Raw genomic sequence first — 25,074 nt, 5'->3', positions numbered from 1 at the left:
GTCCCATTTTACTTGTATTTATTTGTGTGTGTGTGTGTGTGTGTGTTTAGTACTATGCAGCTTTATTCCACAAGTAGGTTTGTGTGTCCACCACCACAGTCAAGGTAGAGATCATTTCTGTCAGCATGAGGCGCTGTTGTGTTACCTTTGATAACCACACCAACTCTCTCAGGTCACCCTTCCCTAACACTCCATGACCCATCCCTAACACCTGGCTTCCACTGATTTCTTCTCTTTCTCTATAATTTTATCTCTTTCAATTGTTGTATAAGTGGAATCATATTTGGAATTGGATTTTTTTTTCACTCAGCTTAGAGACTCATCCAGGTTGTTTTTTCTATTAATAGTTTATTCCTATTGCTGAATAGTATTGCATGTCTGGATATACTATGTTTTGTTCAACCATTCACCTGCTGAGGGATGTCTGGTGGGTTTTTTGTGTTTTTATTTTATTTTTATTTTTTGTCTATTGGGTGTAAAGCCGCTATGAATCGTCATGTACACATTTTTGTATAAATGTAAGTTTTCATTTCTCAGTAGTTTCTTTCTTTCTATTGATGAATAGTTCCTTCCTTTCTATGGTACAGATAGGAACAGTTTTTTTTTTTTTTTAAATCATTCACCTATTGAAGGACATCTGGTTTTTTCTTTCAATTTTTGGATAATACAAGTAAAGCCACTTTGAACATTCATGTACTGTGTACTGGTTTTTGGGTAAATATAAGTTTTCATTTCTCTGTCATGAATGCCAAGAGAACAATTGCTGAGTCTTATGGTACTAGCATGTTTAGTTTTATAAGAAACTGCCAAACAGTTTCCTAGAGAGGATGTACTATTGTTTATTTCCAACAGCAATGTATGAGTGATCCAGTTTCTCCACATCTGTATTTCTGATCTTTCCATCATTCTTTCTTCCTTCCTGATACTCCAAGATTTCTTCTCTTGTAGTATCTTTTCTGTTTGAAGGTTTTCGTATAGCCATTTTTTAAGGGTAAATCTGCGAGGGACAAATTCCTTTAATTTTCTGTTTTGTGGGGATGTTTTTATTTTCCCTTCTTTCCTGAGGGACAATTTCACCCAGTATAAAATTCATAGTTGAGAGTTCTTTTCTTTCAGTACTTGAAAGAGTTGCAGAAATGCCAGAAACAGCAGGAACTAACGTAAAAAACAATACTCAGGCAGTGAATTACCCAACTTCATCAGGAAGGGGCCGTAGCCAAGGTAACGCCTCTTTATCGCTCTCCATTCCTCCCAAGTTTGGTAAGTTTGAAATGATACATGTTATTAGTAGCACTGTCTAATCTACATCCATCAATGTCCTTAATGTAAAACTAGTGGTAGGTTTTTTTAAACTAAACTTTTAATTTTGTGGTCATTTAAGACATACAGGTAGTTGTAAGAAATAATGCAGAGAAATACCCCTTCCACTTTACCTATTCCTCCCAACAATAATATCTTGCAAAACTGTAACAGAACATCACAACCAGAATATTGACATCGATATTATCCACACATCTTATTGACATTTCCCACTTAATTGTATTAATTTGTTTGTGTGCATTTAGTTCTACGTAGTTTTGTCACGAGTAGGTTTGATTCCCACCACTATGACCAAGATATACATTTCCATGATTACCAAGATGTCTCATTTTACTCTTTTTCTTTTCTTTTCTTTTCTTTTTTTTTTTTTTTTTTTGTGAGACAGAGTCTCAAAAATCTCTGTCTGTCACCCAGGCTGGAGTGCAGTGGTGCGGTCTTGGCTTACAGCAACCTCCACCTCCTGGGTTCAAGCGATTCTCGTGCCTCAGCCTCCCAAGTAGCTGGGATTACAGGCATGTGCCACCATGCCGAGCTAATTTTTGTATTTTTTGGTAGAGACGGGGTTTCACTGTGTTGGGCAGGCTGGTCTTGAACTCCTGGCCTCGAGTGATCTGCCCGCTTTGGCCTCCTAAAGTGCTGGGATTACAGGCATGAGCCACTGCACCCAACTCTGGCTGTTTTTTTTTTTTTTTTTTTTTTTAATTTTGGAGTTTTTGTAGAGATGGGGTTTCACCATGTTGGCCAGGCTGGCCTCCAACTCCTGGCACCAAGTGATCCACCTGCCTTGGCCTCCTAAAGTGCTGGGATTACAGGCGTGAGCCACCACGCCCGGCCCATCTTGCTCTTTTATAACCACACCTGCCTCAGCACATAATTCCCTGAACATTCATCTGACTGACTGGATGTATGAGTGGTCCTTAATTTTTATTGTGGACACTATTCCGTGGTATGGATGTTTCACAGTTGGCTTATTCATTCACCCATTGGAAGATATCTTGGCTGCTTCTAGTTTTTCACTATTACAAGTAAAGTTGCGATGACCACTGATGTACAGATTTTTGTATAAACATAAGTTTTGATTTCTCTTGGATAAATGTCCAAGAGTGCAAAGGCTTGGTTGTAGAGTAATTGCATGTTTAGTGTTATAAGAAACTGCCAAATGGTATTCCAGAGAGACTGTATCATTTTACATTCTCGCCAATTGTGTATGAATGATCCAGTTTCTCCACATGCATATTTCTTCTTCTTTCATTGTTTTTTCTTCCTTTTTGATGCTCCAGGATTTGCTTTTTCATCATTCTTTTCTGTTTGATGATTTTCCTTTAGCCATTCTTTAAATGTTTGTCAGTTAGTGACAAATACTTCAGTTTTCCCTCATGTGAGAATGTATCTTCTCTATATTTGAAGGATACTTTTGCCTGATATAGAATTCATGATTGAGATTTATTGTCTTTCAATATTTGAAATATTTTATTTATCGAAACATTGGGAAAAGCACGAACCAGCTCAGGAAAGAGGTCTGTGAAAACAAATTACAGACCTTTATTAGAAAACAACAGTCACCAGAATGTTTCTCATTACTTCACAGTGTCCCTTGCAATTTTGGTGAGTTTGAAATGATACTTGCTATATGTAGCACTATTTAATCTAGATTCATTAGCATCCGTAGTGCAAGATATTGGTAGTTTTTTCCAATTAAAGTTTTTATTTTCAGAAAACTTTAGCTACACATGCAGTTATAATAAATAATACAGAGAAATCTGTGTTTCCATTACCACTTTTCCCCAACAGTAACATCTTGCAAAACTATAAGAAATTATCACAAACAGGATGTTGACGTGATACCTTCTACAGATATTATTGAGATGTCCCCAGTTTTACTTGTATTTATTTGTGTGCATGTGTATGTGTGTGTTTTAGTTCAATTTTTATCATATGTTTAGGTTCATGTATCCTCTACCACAGGCAAGCCCCCAAATGGTTCCTTCTTTTTCATTGCTGAGTGCTATTCCATGGTGTAGATGTACCATGGTTTGTTTATCTTTTCAGGCATTGAAAGACATCTAGGTTGTTTCCTGGTTTTGGCTATTAGAAGTAAAGCTGCTATGAACACTCATATACCATATAGGTTTTGTGTGAACACAAGCTTTCATTTCTCTGAGATACTGCCCAAGAGTGCTGTTGCTGGGTCCTATGGTAATGGTATGTTTAGTTTTATAAGATACTGCCAAGTTGTTTTCCAGAGTGTCTGTACCATTTTCTACACCCACCAGCAACGTGTGAGTGACCTAGTTTCTCCACGCCCATATTTCTGCTCTTTCTGTTGTTCTTTCTTCCTTCGTGACGGTGCAAGATTCCTTCCTTCATCATATCCTTTCAGTTTGAAGATCTCCTTTAGTTGTTCTTTTTTTTTTTTTTTCTTTTTTTTTCTTTTATTGTAATTATTATTATTATTATTATTATTATACTTTAGGTTTTATGGTACATGTGTGCAATGTGCAGGTAAGTTACATATGTATACATGTGCCATGCTGGTGCACTGCACCCACCAACTCGTCATCTAGCATTAGGTATATCTCCCAATGTTATCCCTCCCCCCTCCCCCCAACCCACAACAGTCCCTGAAGTGTGATGTTCCCCTTCCTGTGTCCATGTGTTCTCATTGTTCAATTCCCACCTATGAGTGAGAATATGCGGTGTTTGGTTTTTTGTTCTTGCGATAGTTTACTGAGAATGATGATTTCCAATTTCATCCATGTCCCTACAAAGGACATGAACTCATCATTTCTTATGGCTGCATAGTATTCCATGGTGTAGATGTGCCACATTTTCTACAATGAACTCCAACAAATTTACAAGAAAAAAACAAACAACCCCATCAAAAAGTGGGCGAAGGACATGAACAGACACTTCTCAAAAGAAGACATTTATGCAGCCAAAAGACACATGAAAAAATGCTCACCATCACTGGCCATCAGAGAAATGCAAATCAAAACCACAATGAGATACCATCTCACACCAGTTAGAATGGCGATCATTAAAAAGTCAGGAAACAACAGGTGCTGGAGAGGATGTGGAGAAATAGGAACACTTTTACACTGTTGGTGGGACTGTAAACTAGTTCAACCCTTGTGGAAGTCAGTGTGGCGATTCCTCAGGGATCTAGAACTAGAAATTCCATTCGACCCAGCCATCCCATTACTGGGTATATACCCAAAGGACTATAAATCATGCTGCTATAAAGACACATGCACACGTATGTTTATTGCCGCATTATTCACAATAGCAAAGACTTGGAACCAACCCAAATGTCCAACAATGATAGACTGGATCCTTTAGTTGTTCTTTAAGGGTAAGTCAGCCAGTGACCGCTTTTTAAAGTTTTTCTTTGTCTGAGAATGCCTTTATTTTTCTTTTATTCCTGAAGGATAGTTTCACCTGATATAAAAAACATGGTTGAGATTTCTTGTCTTTCAGCACTATAAAATGTTTTACATATTGAAATGTTGTTCAAAACAGAATCTGGCCCACAAATGAGTTCTGAGACAATGAGTTACTCAACTGTAATGAAAAATAACTATGACCAAGATGATGCTTCAGCATCTGCCTGCCTCACTCCCGATTTTGGTGAGTTTGAAATGATATATGTTACAAGTAGCACTCTTTAATCTAGATTGAAAGAATACAGAGAGATCTTGTGTACCTTTACCCAGTTTCCCCCAATAGTACTATTTTACAAAAATATAGTAAAATATCACAACTAGGATTTTGACATTGATGCAATCACCAGATCTACTCAGATGTCCTCTGCTTTTCATGTATTCGTGTGAGAGTGTGTGTGTGTGTGTGTGTGTGTGAGAGAGAGAGAGAGAGAATATTCAGTTGTCTGGAATTTTATGACATCTACTTTCAGTCATAAATAAACCTAACTGTATCTAGTCATGATACAGACTGTCCCATGACTTCCAGGAACTCTCTTACTGACTTTTTATAACCATATCTACTCCTTCATGTCATTCCCTCCCTGGCCTCATCTTTATCCCATACAACTACTAGTGTGTTCTCCCTTTTTATAATTTTGTCATTGTAAGAATGGACTGATATACCACTGGACTGATAAATGGACTGATACACCATTTGATCTTTTGAGATTGCTTTTTTTCCACATAGCATAATTCCCTGGAGATTCATACAAGTTTTTGTGTATATCAGAAATTCCTTCCTGTTTATTGCTGAGTACTATTTCATGGTATGGATTTATCATGGTTTGTCACCCACTGAAGGACATCTAGATTGTTGTTTTTGGCTATTACAAGTAAAGCAGCTATGACAACCAGAGTACAGGTTTTTGTGTGAACATAACGTTTTTCATTTTTCTGTGATAAATGCCAAAGAGTGCAATTAACTGCTGGGTGGTATATTAATTGCATGTATAGTTTTATAAGAAACCGTCAACTATTTCCAGAGTGGCTGTGCCATTTTACATTCCCATCAGCAGTGTATGAGTGATTCAGTTTCTCTGCATTCTTACCAGCATTTGGTATGTTCGCTTTTTTTTTTTTTTTTTTTGAGATGGAGTCTTGGTCTGTCACCCAGGCTGGAGTGCAGTGGTGTAATCTCGGCTCACTGCAACCTCTGTCTCCTGGGTTCAAGCGATTTTCCTGCCTCAGCCTCCTGAGTAGCTGGGACTACAGGCATGTGCCACCATGCTCGGCTAATTTTTTTGTATTTTTTTAGTAGAGACGGGGTTTCACCATGTTAGCCAGGATGGTCTCGATCTCCTGACCTCATGATCTGCCCACCACTTAGCCATTCTGATAGGTATATGGTAATATTTCGTTGAGGGTTTAATATGCATTGGCCTTTTGAAATGATGTATGGCTCTTCATGTGCTAATTTTCTATCTGCATATCCTCTTCTTTGAAATATCTATTCTTGTCTTATAGTAATGTTTGCTTTTTTTATGCTTACATTTTGAGAGTTACTTAATTGAAATGATCATACAATTTTTGTCCTTCAATTCTGTTCATATGACGTATCACATTGATTGATTTGTGTATGTTGAACCATACTTGAATCCCTGGGATAAATCCCACTTGGTCATGATGAATGATCGTTTTGAGACAGTCTCTGTCACCCAGACTGTAGTGCAGTGGCATGATCATGGCTCACTGCTGCCTCGACCCCCTCAGGCTCAAATGATCCTCCCAACTCAGCCTCCCAAGTAGCTGGGACTACAGGGATGGACAACCATGCCTGGCTAATTTTTAAATTTTTTTTGTAGAGACAAAGTCTTGTTGTATTGCCCAGGCTGGTCTCAATCTCCTGGGCTCAAGCAGTCTTCCCGCCTTGGCCTCCCAAAGTACTAGGATTGCAGGCATGAGACCCCATGGCCGTCCATGAATGATTTTTTTTTTTTTTTTTTTTTTTGAGATGGAGTCTCTTTCTGTCGCCCAGGCTGGAGTGCAGTGGCACAATCTTGGCCCACTGCAACCTCTGCCTGCCGGGTTCAGGTGATTCTACCTCAGTCAGCTGAGTAGCTGGGACTACAGGCGTGCGCCACCATGCCTGGCCAATTTTCTGTATTTTTAGTAGAGACGGGGTTTCACCATGCTGGCCAGGCTGGTCTCGAACTCCTGACCTCGTAATCCACCCGCCTCGGCCTCCCAAAGTGCTGGGATTACAGGTGTGAGCCACTGCACCCGGCTGATCTTTTTAATGTATTGTTGAATTCTATTTCCTAGTATTTTGTTGAGGGTTTTTGCATCAGTATTTATCAGATATATTGGCCTGTGGTTTTCTTTTTTTCATGTATCTTTGTATAGCTTTGGTATCAGGGTAATACTGACCTTGTATAATGAATTTTGAAGTATTCCTTCCTCCTCTATTTTTGGGAATAGTTTGAGTAGGATTGGTATTAATTCTTTAAATATTTGGTAGAATTCAGGAGTGAAGCCACTGGGTCTTGAGCTTTTCTTTACTGGGAGAATTCTATCATGGCTTCAATCTCACTACTTGTTATTTATCTGTTCAGGTTTTGGATTCCTTCACGGTTAAAACTTTGTAGGTGTTATGTGTCTAGGAATTTATACATTTCCTCTAGATTTTCCAGTTTGTTGGCATGCAGTTGCTCATGGTAGTCACTAATGATCCCTTTGAATTTCTGCGGTATCAGTTGTAATGTCTCCTTTTTAATCTCTGGTTTTATTTATTTGGATTTTGTCTCTTTTTCTTTTTCTTTTTTTTAATTATACTTTAAGTTCTAGGGTACATGTGCACAACCAACAGACACATGAAAAAATGCTCATCATCACTGTCTCTTTTTCTTAGTTAGTCTGGCTTAAAGGTTTGCCAATTTTATCTGTCTTTTCAGAAAAGCAACCTTTTCTTTCATTTCATCTTTTGTATTGTTTTCTTCATTTTAAATTCTTTTGCTTCTGCTCTGATCTTTATTATTATTTTCTTCTACTAATTCTGGGTATGGTTTGCTCTTCCTTCCCTAGTTCTTTAAGATACATCATTAGGTTATTTATTTGAAGTTTTTCTTCTTTTTTGGTGTAGGCACTTATAGCTATAAATTTCTCTCTTACTACTGCTTTTGCTCTATCCCATAGGTTTTGGTATGTTGTGTTTCCATTACCATTTGTTTCAAGACTTTTTTTTTTCAATTTCCCTCTTAATTTCTTCATTGACCATTCATTTACCATTGCCCACTGATCATTTAAGAACATATTATTTAATTTTCATGTATAGTTTCCCAAATTCCTCATTACTGATTTCTGGCTTTATTCCATTGTAGTCAGAGAAGATGCTTGAAATTGAATAATTTTCAATTCTTTTGAATATTTTCAGACTTACTTTGTGACTTAACATATGGTCAATCCTTGAGAATGATTCATGTGCTGAGAAGAAATATTAATAGGTATTTGCAGAACAGCTGCAGAATATACATTTAATATATCTGTGAAATGTTCATATCTATTAGATCCATTTGGTCTACAGTACAGATTAAATCTGATCTTTCTTTGTTAATATTCTGTCTGAATGATCTGTCCAATGATGAAAGTGAGGTGTTGAAGTCTCTGTCTATTAGTATTGTGGCCTATCTCTCTCTTTAGCTCTAATAACATTTGCTTTATATATGTGGGTGCACCAGTGTTGGGTGCATAGAGATTTACAATTGTTATATCCTTTTGCTGAATTGACCCCTTAATCATTATGTAATGGTTTCCTTTGACTCTTCTTATAGTTTTTTGTCTTGAAATCTATTTTGTTTGATATAAGTACAGCTACTCCTACTCTTTTTTGGTTTCCATTGGCATGGAATATCTTTTTCCATCCCTTTATTTTCAGCGTATCTTTACAGGTGAAATGTGCTTCTTGTACACAACAGATCATTGTTTCTTGCTTTTTTATCCATTCAGCCACTCTATCTTTTGATTGGAGAGTTTAGTCCACTTACATTCAATTTTTTTTATTGGTAAGTTGGGACTTTTTCCTGCCATTTTGTTATTTGTTCTCTGGTTGTTTTTTGGTCTTCTCTTCCTTCCTTCTTTCCTTCCTTCCTGTCTTCCTTTTAGTGAAGGTAATTTTTTCTGGTGGCATGATTTAATTTCTTGTTTTATTTTTTGTGTGCCCATTGTATCTTTTTTTTTTTTTTTTTCCAGACATGGTCTTGATCTGTTGCCCAGGCAGGAGTGCAGTGGTACGATCTTGGCTCACTGTACCCTTGACTTCCTAGGCTCAAGCGATCTTCCCACCTCAGCCTCCAAAGTAGCTTGGACTACAGGCACGTGCCCCATACCCGGATAACTTTTTGTATTTTTTGTAGTGATAGGGTTTCGCCATGTTTCCCAGGCTGAACTTTTCTTGAACTCCTAGGCTCAAGTGATCCTCCCACCTCGGCCTCCCAAAGTGCTGGAATTATAGGCATAAACCACCATGCCCAGCCCCATTGTATGTTGTTTGCTTTGAGGTTACCATGAGGTTTGCAAATACTGTCTTATAACCCATTATTGTAAACTAATGACAACACTGATTGCACAAACCAACCAACAAGCAAAAAGAAAACTAATGAAAACTCTACACTTTAACTTAATTTCCCCTTTTAACTTTTTGTTTTCTCTTTATGTCTTATTGCACTGTCTATGTCTTTTTTTTTTTTTTTTTTCTGACAGAGTTTCCCTCTTTTCACCCAGGTTGGAGTGCAATGGCGCGATCTCGGCTCACTGCAACCTCTGCCTCCCGGGTTCAAGCAATTCTCCTGCCCCAGCCTCCTGAGTAGCAGGGATTACTGGCACCCGCCACCACACCTGGCTACTTTTTGTATTTTTAATAGAGTTGGGATTTCACCATGTTGGCCAGGCTGGTCTCAAACTCCTGACCTCAGATGATCTGCCTGCCTCAGCCTCCCAAAATGCTGGGATTACAGGTGTCAACCACTGCACCCGGCCTGTACTGTCTGTGTCTTGAAAAGTTGTTGTAGTTATTATTTTTGATTGGGTCATCATTTAGTCTTTCTACTTAAGAGTATTTTACACAGCACAATTACAGTGTTATAATACTCTGTGTGTTGTTATTACCAGTAAGTTTTATACCTTCAGATTGTTTATTATTGGTAATTAATGTCTTTTTCTTTCAGATTGAAGAACTCTCTTTAGCATTTCTTATAGCATAGATCTGGTGTTGATGAAATCTGTCAGCTTTTGTTTGTCTGGGAAAGTCTTTATTTCTCCTTCATGTTTGAAGGATATTTTCACCAGATATACTATTCTAGGATAAAATTTTTTTCCTTCAGCACTTTAAATATGTCATGGAACTCTCTCCTGGCCTGTAAGATTTCCACTGAAAAGTCTGCTGCCCATTGTATTGGAGGTCTTTGTATGTTGTTTGTTTCTTTTCTCTTACTGCTTTTAGGATCCTTTTGTAATCCTTGCCCTTTGAGAGTTTGATTATTAAATGTCTTGAGGTAGTCTTCTTCGAGTGAAATCTGCTTGGTGTTCTATAACCTTGTACTTGGATATTCTTTCTCTAAGTTTGGAAAGTTGTCTGTTGTTATTATTATTATTATTATTATTATTATTATTGAGACAGAGTCTTGCTCTGTCACCTAGGCTGGAGTGCGGTGGCGTGATCTCAGCTCACTGCAACCTCCACCTCCCTGGTTCAAGTGATTCTCGTGCCTCAGCCTCCTAAGTAGCTGGGATTACAGGCACGCACCACCATGCCAGGCTAATTTTTTGTATTTTTAGTAGAAATGGGGGTTCGTCACGTTGCTCAGGCTGGTCTTGAACTCCTGAGCTCAGGCAGTCTGCCTGCCTTGGCCTCCCAAACTGTTGGGATTGCAGGCATGAGCCACTGCGCCCAGCCAATCTTTTTGAATAAGCTTTCTACCCCATCTTTATCTCGATGTCCTCTTTAAGGCCAGTAACTCTTAGATTTGCCTTTTTGAGGCTGTTTTCTGGATCTTGTAGACATGCTTCATTCTTTTGTCTTTTTTGTATTTTCAAATAGCCTGTCTTCAAGCTTACTAATTCTTTCTTCTGCTTGATCAGTTCTGCTATTAAGAGACCCTGATGCAATTTTCAGTATGTCAACCGCATTTTTCAACTCCAGAATTTCTGCTTGATACTTTTTATTTCAATCTCTTTGTTAAATTTATCTGATAGAATTATGAATTCCTTCTTTGTGTTATCTTGAATTTCTTTGAGTTTCCTCAAAAGAGCTATTTTGAAATCTGTGTTGGAAAGGTCAGATATCTCTGTTTCTCTGGGATTGGTCCCTGGTGCCTTATTTCATTCGTTTGGCGAGGTCATTTTTTCCTGGATGGAGTTGATGCTTGTGGATGTTTGTCTGTCTGGGCATTGAAGAGTTAGATATTTATTGTTGTCTTTGCTGTCTGGGCTTACTTGTGCCATCCTTCTTGGAAGGCTTTCCAGGTATTCGAAGGGACTTGGGTGTTGTGATCTAAGTTTTTGGTCACTGAAGCCATATCTGCATCAGGGGACACCCCAAGCCCAGTAATGCAGTGGCTCTTGAAGACTTGTAGAGGTGCCGCCTTGGTGATCTTGGTTAAGATCCAGAAGAATTATCTGGATTACCAGGCAGAGACTCTTGTTCTTTTTTTGAGACGGAGCCTCACTCTGTTGCCCAGGCTGGAGTGCAGTGGTGTGATCTCAGCTCACTGCAATCTCCACCTCCCGGGCTCAAGCGATTCTCCTGCCTCAGCCTCCCAAGTAGCTGAGATTACAGGTGTGCATCACCATGCCCGGCTAATTTTTGTATTTTTAGTAGAGGTGGGGTTTCATCATGTTGGCCAGGCTGGTCTCAAACTCCTGACCTCAGGTGATCTGCCCGCCTCAGCCTCCCAAAGTGCTGGGATTACAGGAATGAGCCACTGCGCCTGGCCTCTTCCCTTACGTTCTCTCAAACAAAGGAGTCTCTCTCTATGGTGAACTGCCTGGAGCTGGGGGAGGGGCGACACAAACACCCCTGTGGCCACCACCACTGGGACTGTGCTGGGTCAGACCTGAAGCCAGCAGAGCCCTGAGTCTTGCCCAAGGCTCACTGTAACCGCTACCTGGCTACAACGTGTGTTTGCTCAAGGCCCTCAGCCTCTACAATCAGTAGGTGGTGAAGCCAGCCAGGCTTGTGTCCTTCCCTTCAGGGCGGTGAGTTACCCCTAGCCCTGGGCAGGTCCAGAGATGCCAATCAGAAACCAGGGCCTGGAGCTGGAGACCTCAGGAATCTACCTGGTGCTCTATTCTGCTGAGCTGGCACCCAAGCCACAAGACAAAGTCCTTCCCACTCTTCCCTCCCATTTCTACAAGCAGAGAAGTCTCTCCTTGTGGCCACCACTGTCACAGGCCCACAAGGGGTACCGCCAGGCCACCGCTGCTGTTCACTCAGCTTACGGTGAATGCTGCCAGGCCTGGGACTCACTCTTCAGGGCAGTGGGCTCCCCTCTGGCCCAGGGCAGGCCCAGAAATGCCATCTAAGAGCCAAGGCCTACCATCAGGGACCCCAAGAGCCCACTTTGTACCCTACCCCACTGTGGCCGAGCTGGGACGTAAGCTGATTTTGGATTTCTTATTAAGGTGCTTTTTTGTGTAGATAGTTGTTAAATTTGGTGTTCTTGAGAACAATCGGTGGAGGCTTCTATTTAGCCATCTAGCTCCCAAACTGTGTCCTGTGTATTTTAAAATTTCCTTGGAGACTTCTTTTTGACATGTGGATTATTTAGGAGTTTGCTGTTTAATTTCCAAGTGTTTATAGATTTTTCTCTTGTCTGTTATTGATTTCTAGTTTGGTTCCACTGTGGTCAGAAAATATACTCTATATGATTTCAATTCTTTTATATTTATTGAGGTTTTTTTCCTTTGGCTCAGGATGTGGTCTGTCTTGGTGAATGGTCCATAGGCATTTGAAAAAAAAAATGTGTATTTTGCTTTTATTAGATGGAATGTTCTATAATGAAAATCCTGTTGGTTGGTTGTGTGTTACTCAGGTCTTCTCTGTCCTTGCTGATGTTCTGTCTAATTGTTCTTTTTTTTTTTTCTTTTTTTGAGACAGAGTCTCGCTGTGTAATCCAGGCTGGAGTGCAGTGGCATGATCTTGGCTCACTGCAACCCCTGCCTCCTGGGTTCAAGTGATTCTCGCGCCTCAGCCTCCTGAGTAGCTGGAACTATAGGCGTGTGCTACCACACCTGGCTAATTTTTGTATTTTTAGTAGAGACGGGGTTTCACCATGTTGGCCAGGCTGGTCTCTAACTCCTGACCTCCAGATGATCTGCCCGTCTCAGCCTCCCAAAGTGCTGGGATTACAGGCATGAGCCCCCCGTGCCTGGCCTCTGTAAGGTTGTTCTGTCAGTTGCTGTGAGGTGGGTGTTGAGGTCCTCAATATAATTGTGGATTTGTCTATTTTGCCTTTCTACTCTTTCAGTTTTTGCTTTATATATTTTAAGACACTTTTGATTGGTGTGAACATATTGAGGATCATTATATTTTCCTGGGGGTTAACCCTTTTATTGTTATGTAGTGTTCTTATTTGTCTCTGGTAACTTTCTTTGCTCTGAAGTCTGTTTATTTTATCTGATATCAATATAACCACTCTGCTTTCTTTTTTTTTGGATTAATATTTGCATGGTGCATTAGTCCACTTTCATACTGCTATAAAGAAGTACCTGAGACTGAGAAATTTATGAAGAAAAGATGTTTAATTGACTCAGAGTTCCACAGCCTTAACAGGAAGCATGACTGAGAGATCTCAGGAAACTTAAAGTCATGGCAGAAGGTGAAGGGGAAGCAAGCACCTTCTTCACATGGTGGCAGGAGAGACCAAAGGGGGAAGTGCCACACACTTTTAAACCATCAGATCTCATGAGAACTCACTCACTCTCATGAGACCAGCAAGGGGGAAATCTGCGCACATTATCCAGTCACCTCCCACCAGGCCCCTCCTCCAATTTGACATGAAGTTTAGGCAGGGATACAAATCCAAACCATATCACATGGTATATATTTTTCATTCTTTTACTTTTAACCTACTTGTGTTATTGAATTTGTAGAGTTTCTAATAAAGAGCATATAGTTGAGTCTTGTTTTTCTTTTCATTTACACTACCTGGCAATCGAGGGTCTTGTTTTTTATCTACTTGGTCAATTGCTGCCACTTAATTGGTATGTTTAGATCATTTACATTTAACATAATTATTGATACAGGGTTTAAGTCTTCCATTTTATTATTTTTCTGTTTATCTTCTGTTTCTCATTCTCCTTTTCTTTTTCTTGCCTTCCTGTGAGTTACTTGAATATTTTAAGTATTCCATCTTGATTTGTTTGTTTTTGAGTATATTGATTTGTGCAGTTTTCCTAGTGGTTGCTCTGAGTGTTACTGTATACGTATGTGACTTATCACTGCCTGTTGGAATCAGCATTTTACCACTTGGAATGAAGTGTTGAAACTTTAATTCCACTTAGGTTTCTTTTTTCTCCCCACCTTTAAATATCATTGTTATAGGTATCAGATGGTGTTTTCATTTTTGTTTCAGTCATGCCATATGATTTAGAGAACTCATGATGGTTTTGTATTGCCTTTCTTTCTGCTCTTTCTCTTCTTCATTTTTATTGCTGAATAGTATTCTGTGGTATGGATTTACCACAGTTTCTTTAACCATTCACCTATTGAAGGACACTTGGATTGTTTTCAGGTTTTGGCTATCACAAATAAAGCTGCTGAGGATACTCATGTGAAGGTTTTCATGTCAACATGAGCTCTTATTTCTCTGGGATAAATACCTAAGAGTGATTTCCAGCAATTTCACTCTTAGGTGCTTAACCCTAAAAAAACCCTGCAATTAATTACTACATTTTAAATAATAATAATAATTACAATGATAGTAATTGTAATTACAAATGTAGTAATTGTTTTCCAGTGTGGCTGTTCCATTTCTCCACATGTATCTTTCTATTTTTTCTTCCTTTCTGATGTGCCACTGTTCCTTCTATCATCATAACCTTTCTGTTTGAAGATCTTCTTTTAGCCATTCTTTAAGAGTAGGTCTCCAGCATTTTGGGAGGCTGAGGCAGGCAGATCACTTGAGGTCAGGAGTTCAAGACCAGCCTGGCCAACATGGCGAAACCCCATGTCTATTAAAAATACAAAAATTAGCCAGTTATGGTGGTGGCTGCCTGTAATTCCAGCTACTCGGAAGGCTAAGGCATGAGAATTGCTTGAACCCAGTGGGCAGAGGTTATAGTAAGCCAAGATCATGCCATTGCACTCCAGCCTGGGCAACATAGTCTAAAAAAAGAAAGAAAGAAAGAAAAAAAAAGAGTAGGTCTGCTGGCAACAAATCTTTTTAGTTTTCTTTTGTCTGAGAGTGTATTTCCTTTCTGTACCTGAAAAACAGTTTTGCTGGATATAGAATTGTCAGTTGAGAGTTCTTTTCTTTCAGCACTGTTACCTCTGAATGTTTTGGTAAAAGTAGACACCAACACGGAAAACAGCCTCAACACAATGAATCACTCAACTTTATTAGACAGTGACAGTGGCCAGGATTCTTCCTCATCATCTGTCTGTATCCCTCCCAAGTATGGTGAGTTTGAAATAACACACATTATAAGTGGCACTATTTGAGCTACATTCTTCCACTTCCTAGATGCAAGACAGTGAAAGCTGTGTGTTTCCTATTTTGAGGACAGGTTTTAGGTGATATTCAGAACCATGACTAACGTTTATTGAGTGCATATTACGTGCAAGGCACTGTGCTAAACAATTAACATGCCTCTTCTCCACTTATACCCATAATGACTCCATGGTGTTGGCACTTTTATTATCCGCATCCCCAAGGTCACAGAGCTGGTGAGTAGGACTTGAGCTCTGCCCCAGCTTTCTCTGACTTTAAAACTCATGTGTCTTTTTTCTTTTCGAAGTGGAGTCTTGCTTTATTGCCCAGGCTGGAGTGCAGTGGCATGATCTTGGCTCACTGCAACCTCCACCTCCCAGGTTCAAGCGATTCTTCTGCCTTAGCCTCCCAAGTAGCTGGAATTACAAGCACACACCACCACGCCCAGCTAGTTTTTGTATTTTTAGTAGAGATGAGGTTTGGCCATTTTGGCCAGGCTGTTCTCAAACTCCTAGCCTCAAGTGATCCATCTGCCTCGGCCTCCCAAAGTGCTAGGATTACAGGCATGAGCCACCGTAACTGGCCTAAAGCTCATGTTTCTTACCAGTCCACTGTACTGCCTGCCAAGCCACAGTGGCAGAGATGAGGGGACCCTAAGCTCTGTGGCTTCTAAGGGTAAGCCTTCCAAATATTTTATAGTCAGTTCATTTTTGTCTCAACTTCTAAGCAGCTTATCTCTTATTAATATCCTAGAACAGGGATCAGGAAACCTTTTCTGTGAAGGGCTAGATAGTATTGTCTGTCACAAATACCCACCTTTGCTGTTGTAAGATAAGAGCAGCCTCAGCCCATAGATGAATGAATAGGCGTGGCCATGGCCAGCACACCTTTCACACACATCGGTGGGGGGATGGGCCAGTGGACTGCAGTTTGTTGACTCCCTTCCTAGAGGAGAGCTTATTCCTTTAAATTATTTTGTTACTCAAACTAGAAGAAATTTCAAAAATTGTGGTCTCGGCTGGGCATGGTGGCTCAGGCTTGTTAATCCCAGCAATCTGGGAGGCCGAGGTGGGAAAATCGCTTGAGCCCAAGAGTTTGAGACCAGCATGGGCAACATAGCAAAACCCCATCTCTACAAAAAATACAAAAAATTAGCCAGGCGTGGTGGCATGTGCCTGTAATCCCAGCTACTTGGGAGGCTGAGGTGGGAGGATCACTTGAGCAGCCTGGAAGTTTGAGGCCATAGTGAGCCATGATCATGCCACTGTACTCCAGCCAAAAAAAAAAAAAAAACAACAGAAACAAAAGTTGATTCTCTGTACTGAAATGGGCAGTCTGATACATTGTTAGAAGTATACATTGGTACAGACTTTCTGAAAGATAGTTTGTAGAAAAATCCATAAAAACATTTTATGGCAGTTGACTGTAATCTCACTTTATCTGAAAGTATAATAAAAAATTACATTAAAATTTTGGTACAAGAATGTCCTTTACAGAATCATTGGGAAAAATTGGAAGCAAACAAACAAAAATAAATGATGATAGGGAATTAATCACTTGACTTCTGGTGTATCCACAGCATGTGAGGCAGTAAAGCCTAATGGTTGAGGGCATGAGCTCTCATGTCTGCCTGCTTGATTTCAAATCCCAGCTCTTACTAACCTTATGACCTTCAGCCACTTTCCTAACCTAAATACTAGTTTCTTCAGTTGTGAAGTGACAAAAATAATAGTGTCTACTTCATAGAATTGTGAGGATCAAATTGGACAATGCATTTAAAGCTCTTAACACAATGCCTGGGATGTAAGTACAACATAAATGTCACTTGTCAGGAAAATCATGATGACAGGAATGCAGATTAAAAGAAAAAAAGATGAAAACAGAGAAATGCTCAAAATATAATGTTAACTGAAAAAGCAGGATTTAAACTATACTTAAAGTATGATTTCAATTTTGTCTTTTAAAAAAATAAATAGGAAAAAGAATGGAAGATATTAGTAGAAGATTCATGGTTTAGAGCAGTTAACTCATAAACAGACAGATTTTAAAACTGGTTCTGTAACTAGCAGTGTGACCTTTTCAAATAACTTATCTCCTTTGGGCCTCAGTCTCCTCATTTGGAAATAATGGGGTGGGAATAACGGGGTGGGAGTAATGAGAGAGTTGTTAGAATGATGAAACTGAGCTAGTGCATAGATGTAAAATATTTAGCACATGCCTGATATACAGGAACTACTGATAAATGCTAGCTATTTGAAAATTTTCTTAATGTCCCCACCAACGCTTTCAACATTGTCTTCAGGGAACATCTACTTGCCCAGTAGAATGGCTCTGAGTGTACTTTTAGAGCATGAAATGGAGCAGTGGGAACTCAGGGCAACATGTTTACATATGCACCTGCAGCCTAACAATGACATGTGTTCAAGCTAATGAACAGAGTAGTTCAATACAGCAAGCTCAAGACCAGTAGAAGTGAAGAATGTTGACAGTTTGGCAGATGGTGTCAAAGAGACCCATTTAAGGAAGAGGAAGAGAAGCATAGAAAAAAAATTCACCCAAGTAGAAATTCATGAATTAGAAATCAGTTTATCTGCATTTGCCTTATTTGAAGAAAAAGAAGAAAGAAATCAGTGTAATTCTCTTGTGTACTTTGAGGGTACCCTTGCATGACAAAACCAAGGATGTTCCTTTTTCTCTTTATTTTTAAAGGCTATCTTGGTGATCCAAAAAGAAATGTCAGAGTACTTAAAACTCATTTGCTGGCCGTACGAAATATGGCCAAACCTAAGCAAGCAGCCTGCTACTTGGTTCATATTTTGTTCTCCAAGGAAATCCTGATTAGCAGCTCAGTGGATATCCATTTGAAAGACAGCCAATCCCTCGACCCAAACAAAATGGCTGCATTGAGAGGTATGTGTACGTAAAGTGATAATGGAATCTTATTTTTAATCATCATTTGGTCATATAATGAATGTTATTGGCAGTTGAAGAAATAACAATAAGTCTGTGTAAATCTTAAAACTATTCATTTTTTCACCTGTCTGACCCTGATTTTACAACTTAATAATATATAATTGGTAAAAATTTCCAAAGAATAAAACTTGTCCATTGACTTGAGTGGTTGAATAAGACAAGCCTCATCTATTATAGTTGTTTATGGTTAGTACTAAGTCAATTCTTTAGCCCTGAAACTTGCTACAAAAAAAAAAAAAAAAAAAAAAAAAAGGAAAAAGCTTCCTCTGCCAAAAGGTGGTGGTGGGGGGGAGGTGCGGGGGGCAATAAAAGACTTGTCAGTGCTGGTGACTAGCAACACAGAAATAGAATTTTATGATTAGTCCTTTTTAGCCTCCTGCCTTCCTGCCTTCCAGACATGTCTATTGAGATCCTAGAACTCATGGGTACTAAGGATACCACAGTGAATAAGTGTTTCTGCCTATGAGGAGCTCATAGTCTAGAAAGGGACATGTTGATGGAAACAGATACATCCCAGTCCAGTGTGGTAGTGTTGGGGAAGCTCAGAGCAGCTGCTTTGAGGGAGTTGAGGAAGGCTTAGCTAAGGACAGGATGTTTGAGCTGGATTCTGAAGGACTCCTTCAGTAGGCAGAGGGAACAGGAGGATGTTCTAGGCAGAGGGAAGAGCTGGGGAAGATAGACAGGATGAGTGAGCCCCTGGTGTAATCATGTTTGCAGTAACACTATTTTCTCTTGATATGTTTCCTTTTAGTTCTGATTTATCCATTGGGTTATTAAATGGTCTGAGCACCCTGAAATAGTCAACATTTGGTTACACACTTAAAATTTTTTTTTCAGACACATGGTCTTGCTCTGTCGCCCAGGCTGGAGTGCAGTGGTTTGATCATAGCTCGGTGCAGCCTCGAACTCCTGGGCTCAAGCAATCCTTCCTGCCCAGCCTCCTGAGTAGCTAGGCCCACAGGTGCATGCCACCATACCCAGCTAAGTTTTGTATTTTTTATAGAAATGGGGTCTCACTTTGCTGCCCAAGCTGTTCTCAAACTCCTGATCTCAAGCGATCCTCCTGCCTCGACCTCCCAAAACACTGGGGTTACAGACATGAGCCACTGTGCCTGGCCTACACACTTTTTTTTTTTTTTGAGCACCAAGAGCTCAATATTAGCTTCCTATGTCAGTATTTTAGGGGATCTCATGGTAGGGGAAATAATTCAGCAAAGCATCCTCATTGGGTGGAATTTCTAAACTCTCAGAAAGAATAAGAGAAAAGGATGAGAAGTAGAAAGAGAAAAAGTCACCAGAGTGCTCACCATTACACAATGGAACCATCTAAAAGTCAGTGTTTAAAGAAAAAAATTTTTCATTAGTTTGTTAATTTTTTTCTAATTTTCGTGAATACTTTCTGCTGTTTGCAGAATATCTGGCAACAACTTTTCCCACCTGTGATTTGCATGAACATGGAAAAGACTGGCGGGACTGTATTTCTGGTATCAATTCTATGATCTACTGTTTATGTTCTGAAGGCAAGAGTACTCCAGTAAGTTATTTTTTATCTAAATATGGTAACTGTTACCTGAGTTTGTACTGTGTACAGTTTCAGAACTGATAGCATGAGGCACAGGCTCTTTGGGCCATGTGCTAAAATTCTCATTAACTTAACTTAGGGGGCATGGGATGTTCTTTCAAAAGCACACTGCACGTTTATTTTACTTTTTTGATATTTATGCTCTATAAAAATATCCTAAAGATAAATAAAATAAAGTGCTATAATTAGTATATTTGAAGCCAAGGATAATACTAGGAAAACAGTTTCAGCTACAAAGATATTTGGCAAATCTTTTTCAGTATCTCACCGAGCAACACAAAAATGAGCCAGCTGTGTGCTCCTTGGCTGTTTCAGTGGTAGCTGAGGAGGTGCAGGGGAAAATGCAGGCACTTCATTACTTGTTCACTTTTAGTGATGATGGAACTTGTGAAATAAACGCATGTCATGACGTTAAACGATTTCAGATATTTTACACTCCGTATAGTTATGTGGTAACAGAAATCTAGTTTCTCTTTCCTCCAGTCTATCTTCAAAGTACATTAGAGATTTTTGTTTGTTTTACCACAACCGGGCCATTAGGGAAGAGTGTCATATCTGTTGTCTTCTGATGAAACATGTATCTTAATGACAATTCCTAATTTCCACCAACTCCCTTTTCTTCTGGCCATGTCTAGTCGCTCCTGTGTCTCTAGAGTAAGTTTATGGAAACAATTTGCCAAGAATATTTGTAGCTGAGCGTATGTTTTCCTGGTGAACGGGTTGATTTCAGTGATAGCTCAAGCACCATCTGCCTGAAACCAAATCTGCTTATTTTTAACTTTCCGTTTTATAGCCTTCAAAAATTGCACCCTAAACAATTTGAATGTAAAATTAAGACACTGCCTGGAAAATGGTAATTTGCATATTTGCTTAGGTGTCAGAAGAGAAGCAGTGTCTGCCAAGTGCCTGCTGTGTGCTTGACTAGGAATGGGACAGGTCCTTGCCACTCAGAGTAGGTCCACAGCCCAGCAGCAGCGGACCACTGGCAAGCTTGTGAAAAATGCAGGGTCCTGATTCAGAGTCAAAATTTGCATTTTAGCAAGACCCTCCCCAACCCCCGTCCCCAATGTGATTTGTGTGCACACTAAAGTTCAAGAAGCACTAACCCAGAGCAGTGGTTGTCAACCCTGGGTGCATATTAGACTCACACGAGACACTTTTAAAAATAGTTACTAACGCCTGAGCTCCCCACTCCCACCACCAGAGATTCTGGCTGAATTCGCCTAGGGTGGGGCCCAGCACAGTCATTTGTTTTTAAGATCCTGAAGGTCGTTCAAATGGGCAGCCAGACTTGAGCGCCACTAGGGAAAAAGAATACAAACAAAACATGAGAAACAAAAAGTGGTCATCCCCAAGAAACTCACTGCTTTATTTGTGAAGTGTTTATTATGCGCCTAATTTGTACCAGCAGTTCTCATTTAGTTCCTTACACAGAGCTACAAAATCCTCCAAGGAGCAGCAGGTCATGACAGCTTGCGGAAGAAGCCATCCCTTTCCTTCTTTCCAGATAGTATTGCGACACACAGTATTCCTATGGCTTCAGCCCACCTTTTAAAGAGTCAGTTGCTTCCCTAGCAACCTGGGGGGCCTGATAGTTGGTAGAGCACAGACATATTTTCTTGCTGTGGGACTTTGTTTACGGATATGGTTTTGTGTTTCAACAGAAAACTGTTCGCAAAAATAAAAAACGTACCAACCCTGTTGCACCGGCATCTGCAGATAGAAATGATCAAAGGGGCAGAGATGGTGGTGAAGGCAGTTCTTGGATGTTTCAGTCAATGAATAACTCCAAAATGAGAGAAAAGGGGAACTTGCAGCCAAACAGTAATGCTATCCCTGAAGGAATGCGAGAACCTTCCACTGATAATCCAGAGGAACCTGGTGAAGCATGGAGTGAGTTTTTTAAAAACTTATATTTAAATAAGTTCTCTTGCTGATAAATGTTGAATCTGAGTGATGCATTTATGGGGTTCATTGTACTGTTCTCTCTACTTTTATGTGTGTTTGAGAAATTTCATCAGAAAGTGAAATAATTTAATGTCTTTTATTAATGAGTTAATGAAATATATAGACACATGGTTCTAAGACTGTTATTTTTCTTATGGAAAGCAGCTCTTTGCTGACTCACTGGACTGTGTGAGTTCTGATAAGGCACTGTCCTCCGTGGTGAAGGGGAGGGGCTGCAGCTGAGATGCACTTCTTGTTCTCTGTGTGCCTGGCATATTGCAGGTGCGCAGTAGGATTTTTGGCACGAATTCGTGAATCTCATCTCTCAGAACATTGTGCTCCTGCTGCTAAACTGCTGAAGGCGCCTCCTGCTTTGATGGGTGTCAAGTGGCAGTGGTTCAGTAGTGACTGTGCCACCTGCCACTTGTGCTTCCCAATGCATCCTCCCCGGGCGCTGGGCTTTAGCATCACCCATACCGATGAGTGACATCTGAAGTAGCAAAACTTTATTCTGTCTGTACCCTGCTCCCATGTTAACCCTAAGTAGAATACTACCGGGGATCCTTTTCAAATGAAATTATTGACATGATATAGCTTTATTTCTTCCATTATAAAAGTAATCTGACTACTGTATTTGTTAAGATTGTACACTACAGACACAGACTGGATAGATTAAACAACACAAGTCACCAGTTGAATACCTCCTGTATTCAAAGAAGCAAAGAACCGAGCGAGAGCCTCAGGCAGGCAGGAGCTAGAGCAGCCCCAAGACTGTGAGAACTTGGGCCACATATCTCTAACCCTGACTCAGCTATAACGAGGGGACAGGGTGACTAAGCCCACTGTGAGCCAAGCAGTCACTGCAGTGTGTGTGGAGTCTGTTATGCCATTTTATTTTAAAAATTGGAAAATATTTTTAAGAGGGGGAAAAAGCTCCCACAATCAAAATACTTTAAAAAACTATTGTGGGCATTTTCATTTTCCTCCAGTTTTTTTTTTTCCTGTGAACATTTTGAAACATTATGATTCCCATATAATTACTCTCCTTCTCTAATATTATAATATGTATCTATTTTTCCTCAAGAATCTACAGTCTTCATAATCATTGCTCTTAATAGGATTATAGCATTCCATTAATTAAGTGCACCCCAATTTATTTAATTGCCTCCTACTTTGTTTCTTTTTGTTGTTGTTGTCATTTTGGTTTGAGGGTTTTTTGGAAGGGGATTATAAATCAGTCTGCAAAAAAACCATCTTCATTCAGATAGTTTTTTTTTCTTTTTGAGATGGAGTCTCGCTCTGTCACCCAGGCTGGAGTGCAGTGGCACAATCTCGGCTCACTGCAACCTCCACCTCCCAAGTTCAAGTGATTCTCCTGCCTCAGCCTCCTGATTAGCTGGGACTACAGATGTGTGCCACCATACCCGGCTAATTTTTTTGTATTTTTAGTAGAGACAGGGTTTCACCATGTTGGCCAGGCTGATCTTGAACTCCTGACCTCAGGTGATCCACCTGCCTCAGCCTCCCAAACTGCTGGATTACAGGTGTGAGCCACTGCACCGGCCCATTCAGATAGATTTTTCCATACTTTGGATTATTAGGTTAGGTTCTTAGAAATTGAATTACCAGGTTAAAGAGTATTAACCTTTTTTCCCGACCCTTGATAAATATTACTAGGTAAATCTCCCAGAGTTAAGTCTTTGGACCCATTAAATGTGTTTCTAAATAATCTCTCCTGCTAAATGTTGAATCTGGGTGATTCAACAGTTTTTATTGCCACCCATTAAATGATGGATGTTCTAAGATGAAGCATATACTTACTGACTTATAATAATTATATTTTTCTAGTATATTTAACAAATAATTATTATATGTAAAATATAATATTTTTCAAATATAGTTAATTTGAATCAACTATGGACTGAAGAGAGATGATGATGATTAAGCTGTAGAGTTGAGAAATGAAGTCTTAAAACTTATTTTTCATTTCAAATAAGAGATCTAAGATACAATATGTAAAGTGAACCAGCAGTGTGTTGATTTAAAATGAATTTAATACTAAATAGAAAACCTACATTTTAAAAATTATAAGTATTTCAGGAGGAATCATGGAGCTTATTTTTTGAAAAAGTCCTTCTTGTAAGTAGGGAAACAATGCATTAAATTACTTAGAATTTGTTACTAAATGTAATTTTAAAACTTCTTGTATCCTAAAAGGTAACAGTATATTAAATCTTCCTGTTGAACCATGGTAGCATGTGTAATCACAGTGATTTCTACCTCATTTCTCATGCTGTCTCATAATCCACTAAAAACGTAAGGCTTTAGGCTGGGCACGATGGCTTATACCTGTAATCCCAGCACTTTGGGAGGCCGAGGCAGGAGGATCATTTGAACCTGGAAGTTTGAGACCAGCCTGGGGAACAAAGTGAGACCCTGTCTCTACAAAAGATACAAAAAATTAGCTGGGTGTGGTGGGGTGGGCCTATAGTCCCAGCTACTTGAGTGGCTAAGCTAAGAGGATTACTCAAGCCCTGGGAGGCTGGGGCTGCAGTGAGCCATGATTGTGCTACTGCATTCCAGCCTAGGAGACAAAGCAAGACTCTGTCTTTAAAATAAATAAAAATGTAAGGCCTTAAATTTTTTAACCTCTCAAATTCTTGAATCTAACAATTCAGAAAAATCAACGTTTCTGTTTCAGCTTTTAAAAAATAATGCAATCTAACATCTGCTATGAAAATTGACATCTTTCTCTTTTGCTTCTAGGCTATTTTGGAAGACCATGGAGAAATATACGAATGCCATATTCAGTACTGACTTTGGCAAAAACTAAGTCTTGTGCAAGCATGTCGGCTAGATACCTTATTCGAAAACTCTTCACAAAAGATGTCCTGATCCAAAGTAACGTCTATGGCAATCTGAAGCATGGCCTGTATGCCCTTGACCCCAATAAGATTAGTGCTCTCCGAGGTTTGTTACACGTAGAGTATGTATGAATAAATAAAAGCCAATTGTGTTTGAGAGAAGGGTAGAAAGAAGAATCCATTCAGGTTGTGTTTGTTCTGGGGAGAATGGAACTTAGTAATTACTGAGTCCCTCATTAGAGTACAGCAAGGAGCAAGATCAT

At 39.6% G+C, this 25,074-nt stretch overlaps 1 protein-coding gene across 8 annotated transcripts in view; it reads left to right on the top strand.

Annotated features, from left to right (window-relative positions):
- Window positions 1-25,074, top strand: part of BEND2 (BEN domain containing 2) — a 60,834-nt gene that overhangs the window by 26,712 nt on the left and 9,048 nt on the right. For 3 of the 8 annotated variants that reach the window (XM_054471543.1, XM_054471542.1, XM_054471539.1), the window contains 6 exons: window positions 4,840-4,947; window positions 15,275-15,415; window positions 18,155-18,355; window positions 19,831-19,952; window positions 21,665-21,893; window positions 24,714-24,917. In XM_054471543.1, the coding sequence (XP_054327518.1) occupies window positions 4,840-4,947; window positions 15,275-15,415; window positions 18,155-18,355; window positions 19,831-19,952; window positions 21,665-21,893; window positions 24,714-24,917 (1,005 nt within the window). Of the gene's footprint in view, window positions 1-1,116; window positions 1,261-4,839; window positions 4,948-15,274; window positions 15,416-18,154; window positions 18,356-19,830; window positions 19,953-21,664; window positions 21,894-24,713; window positions 24,918-25,074 lie in introns of all 8 variants that reach the window. The other 5 variants (XM_054471537.1, XM_054471540.1, XM_054471538.1 and 2 more) reach the window with 4 other exon arrangements.

Source organism: Pongo pygmaeus, chromosome X (assembly GCF_028885625.2).
Source record: "Pongo pygmaeus isolate AG05252 chromosome X, NHGRI_mPonPyg2-v2.0_pri, whole genome shotgun sequence".
NCBI classification, from domain to species: Eukaryota; Metazoa; Chordata; class Mammalia; order Primates; family Hominidae; genus Pongo; species Pongo pygmaeus.
Note: the sequence above shows the minus strand (reverse complement) of the source record. Positions and strands in the feature narration are given on the sequence as shown.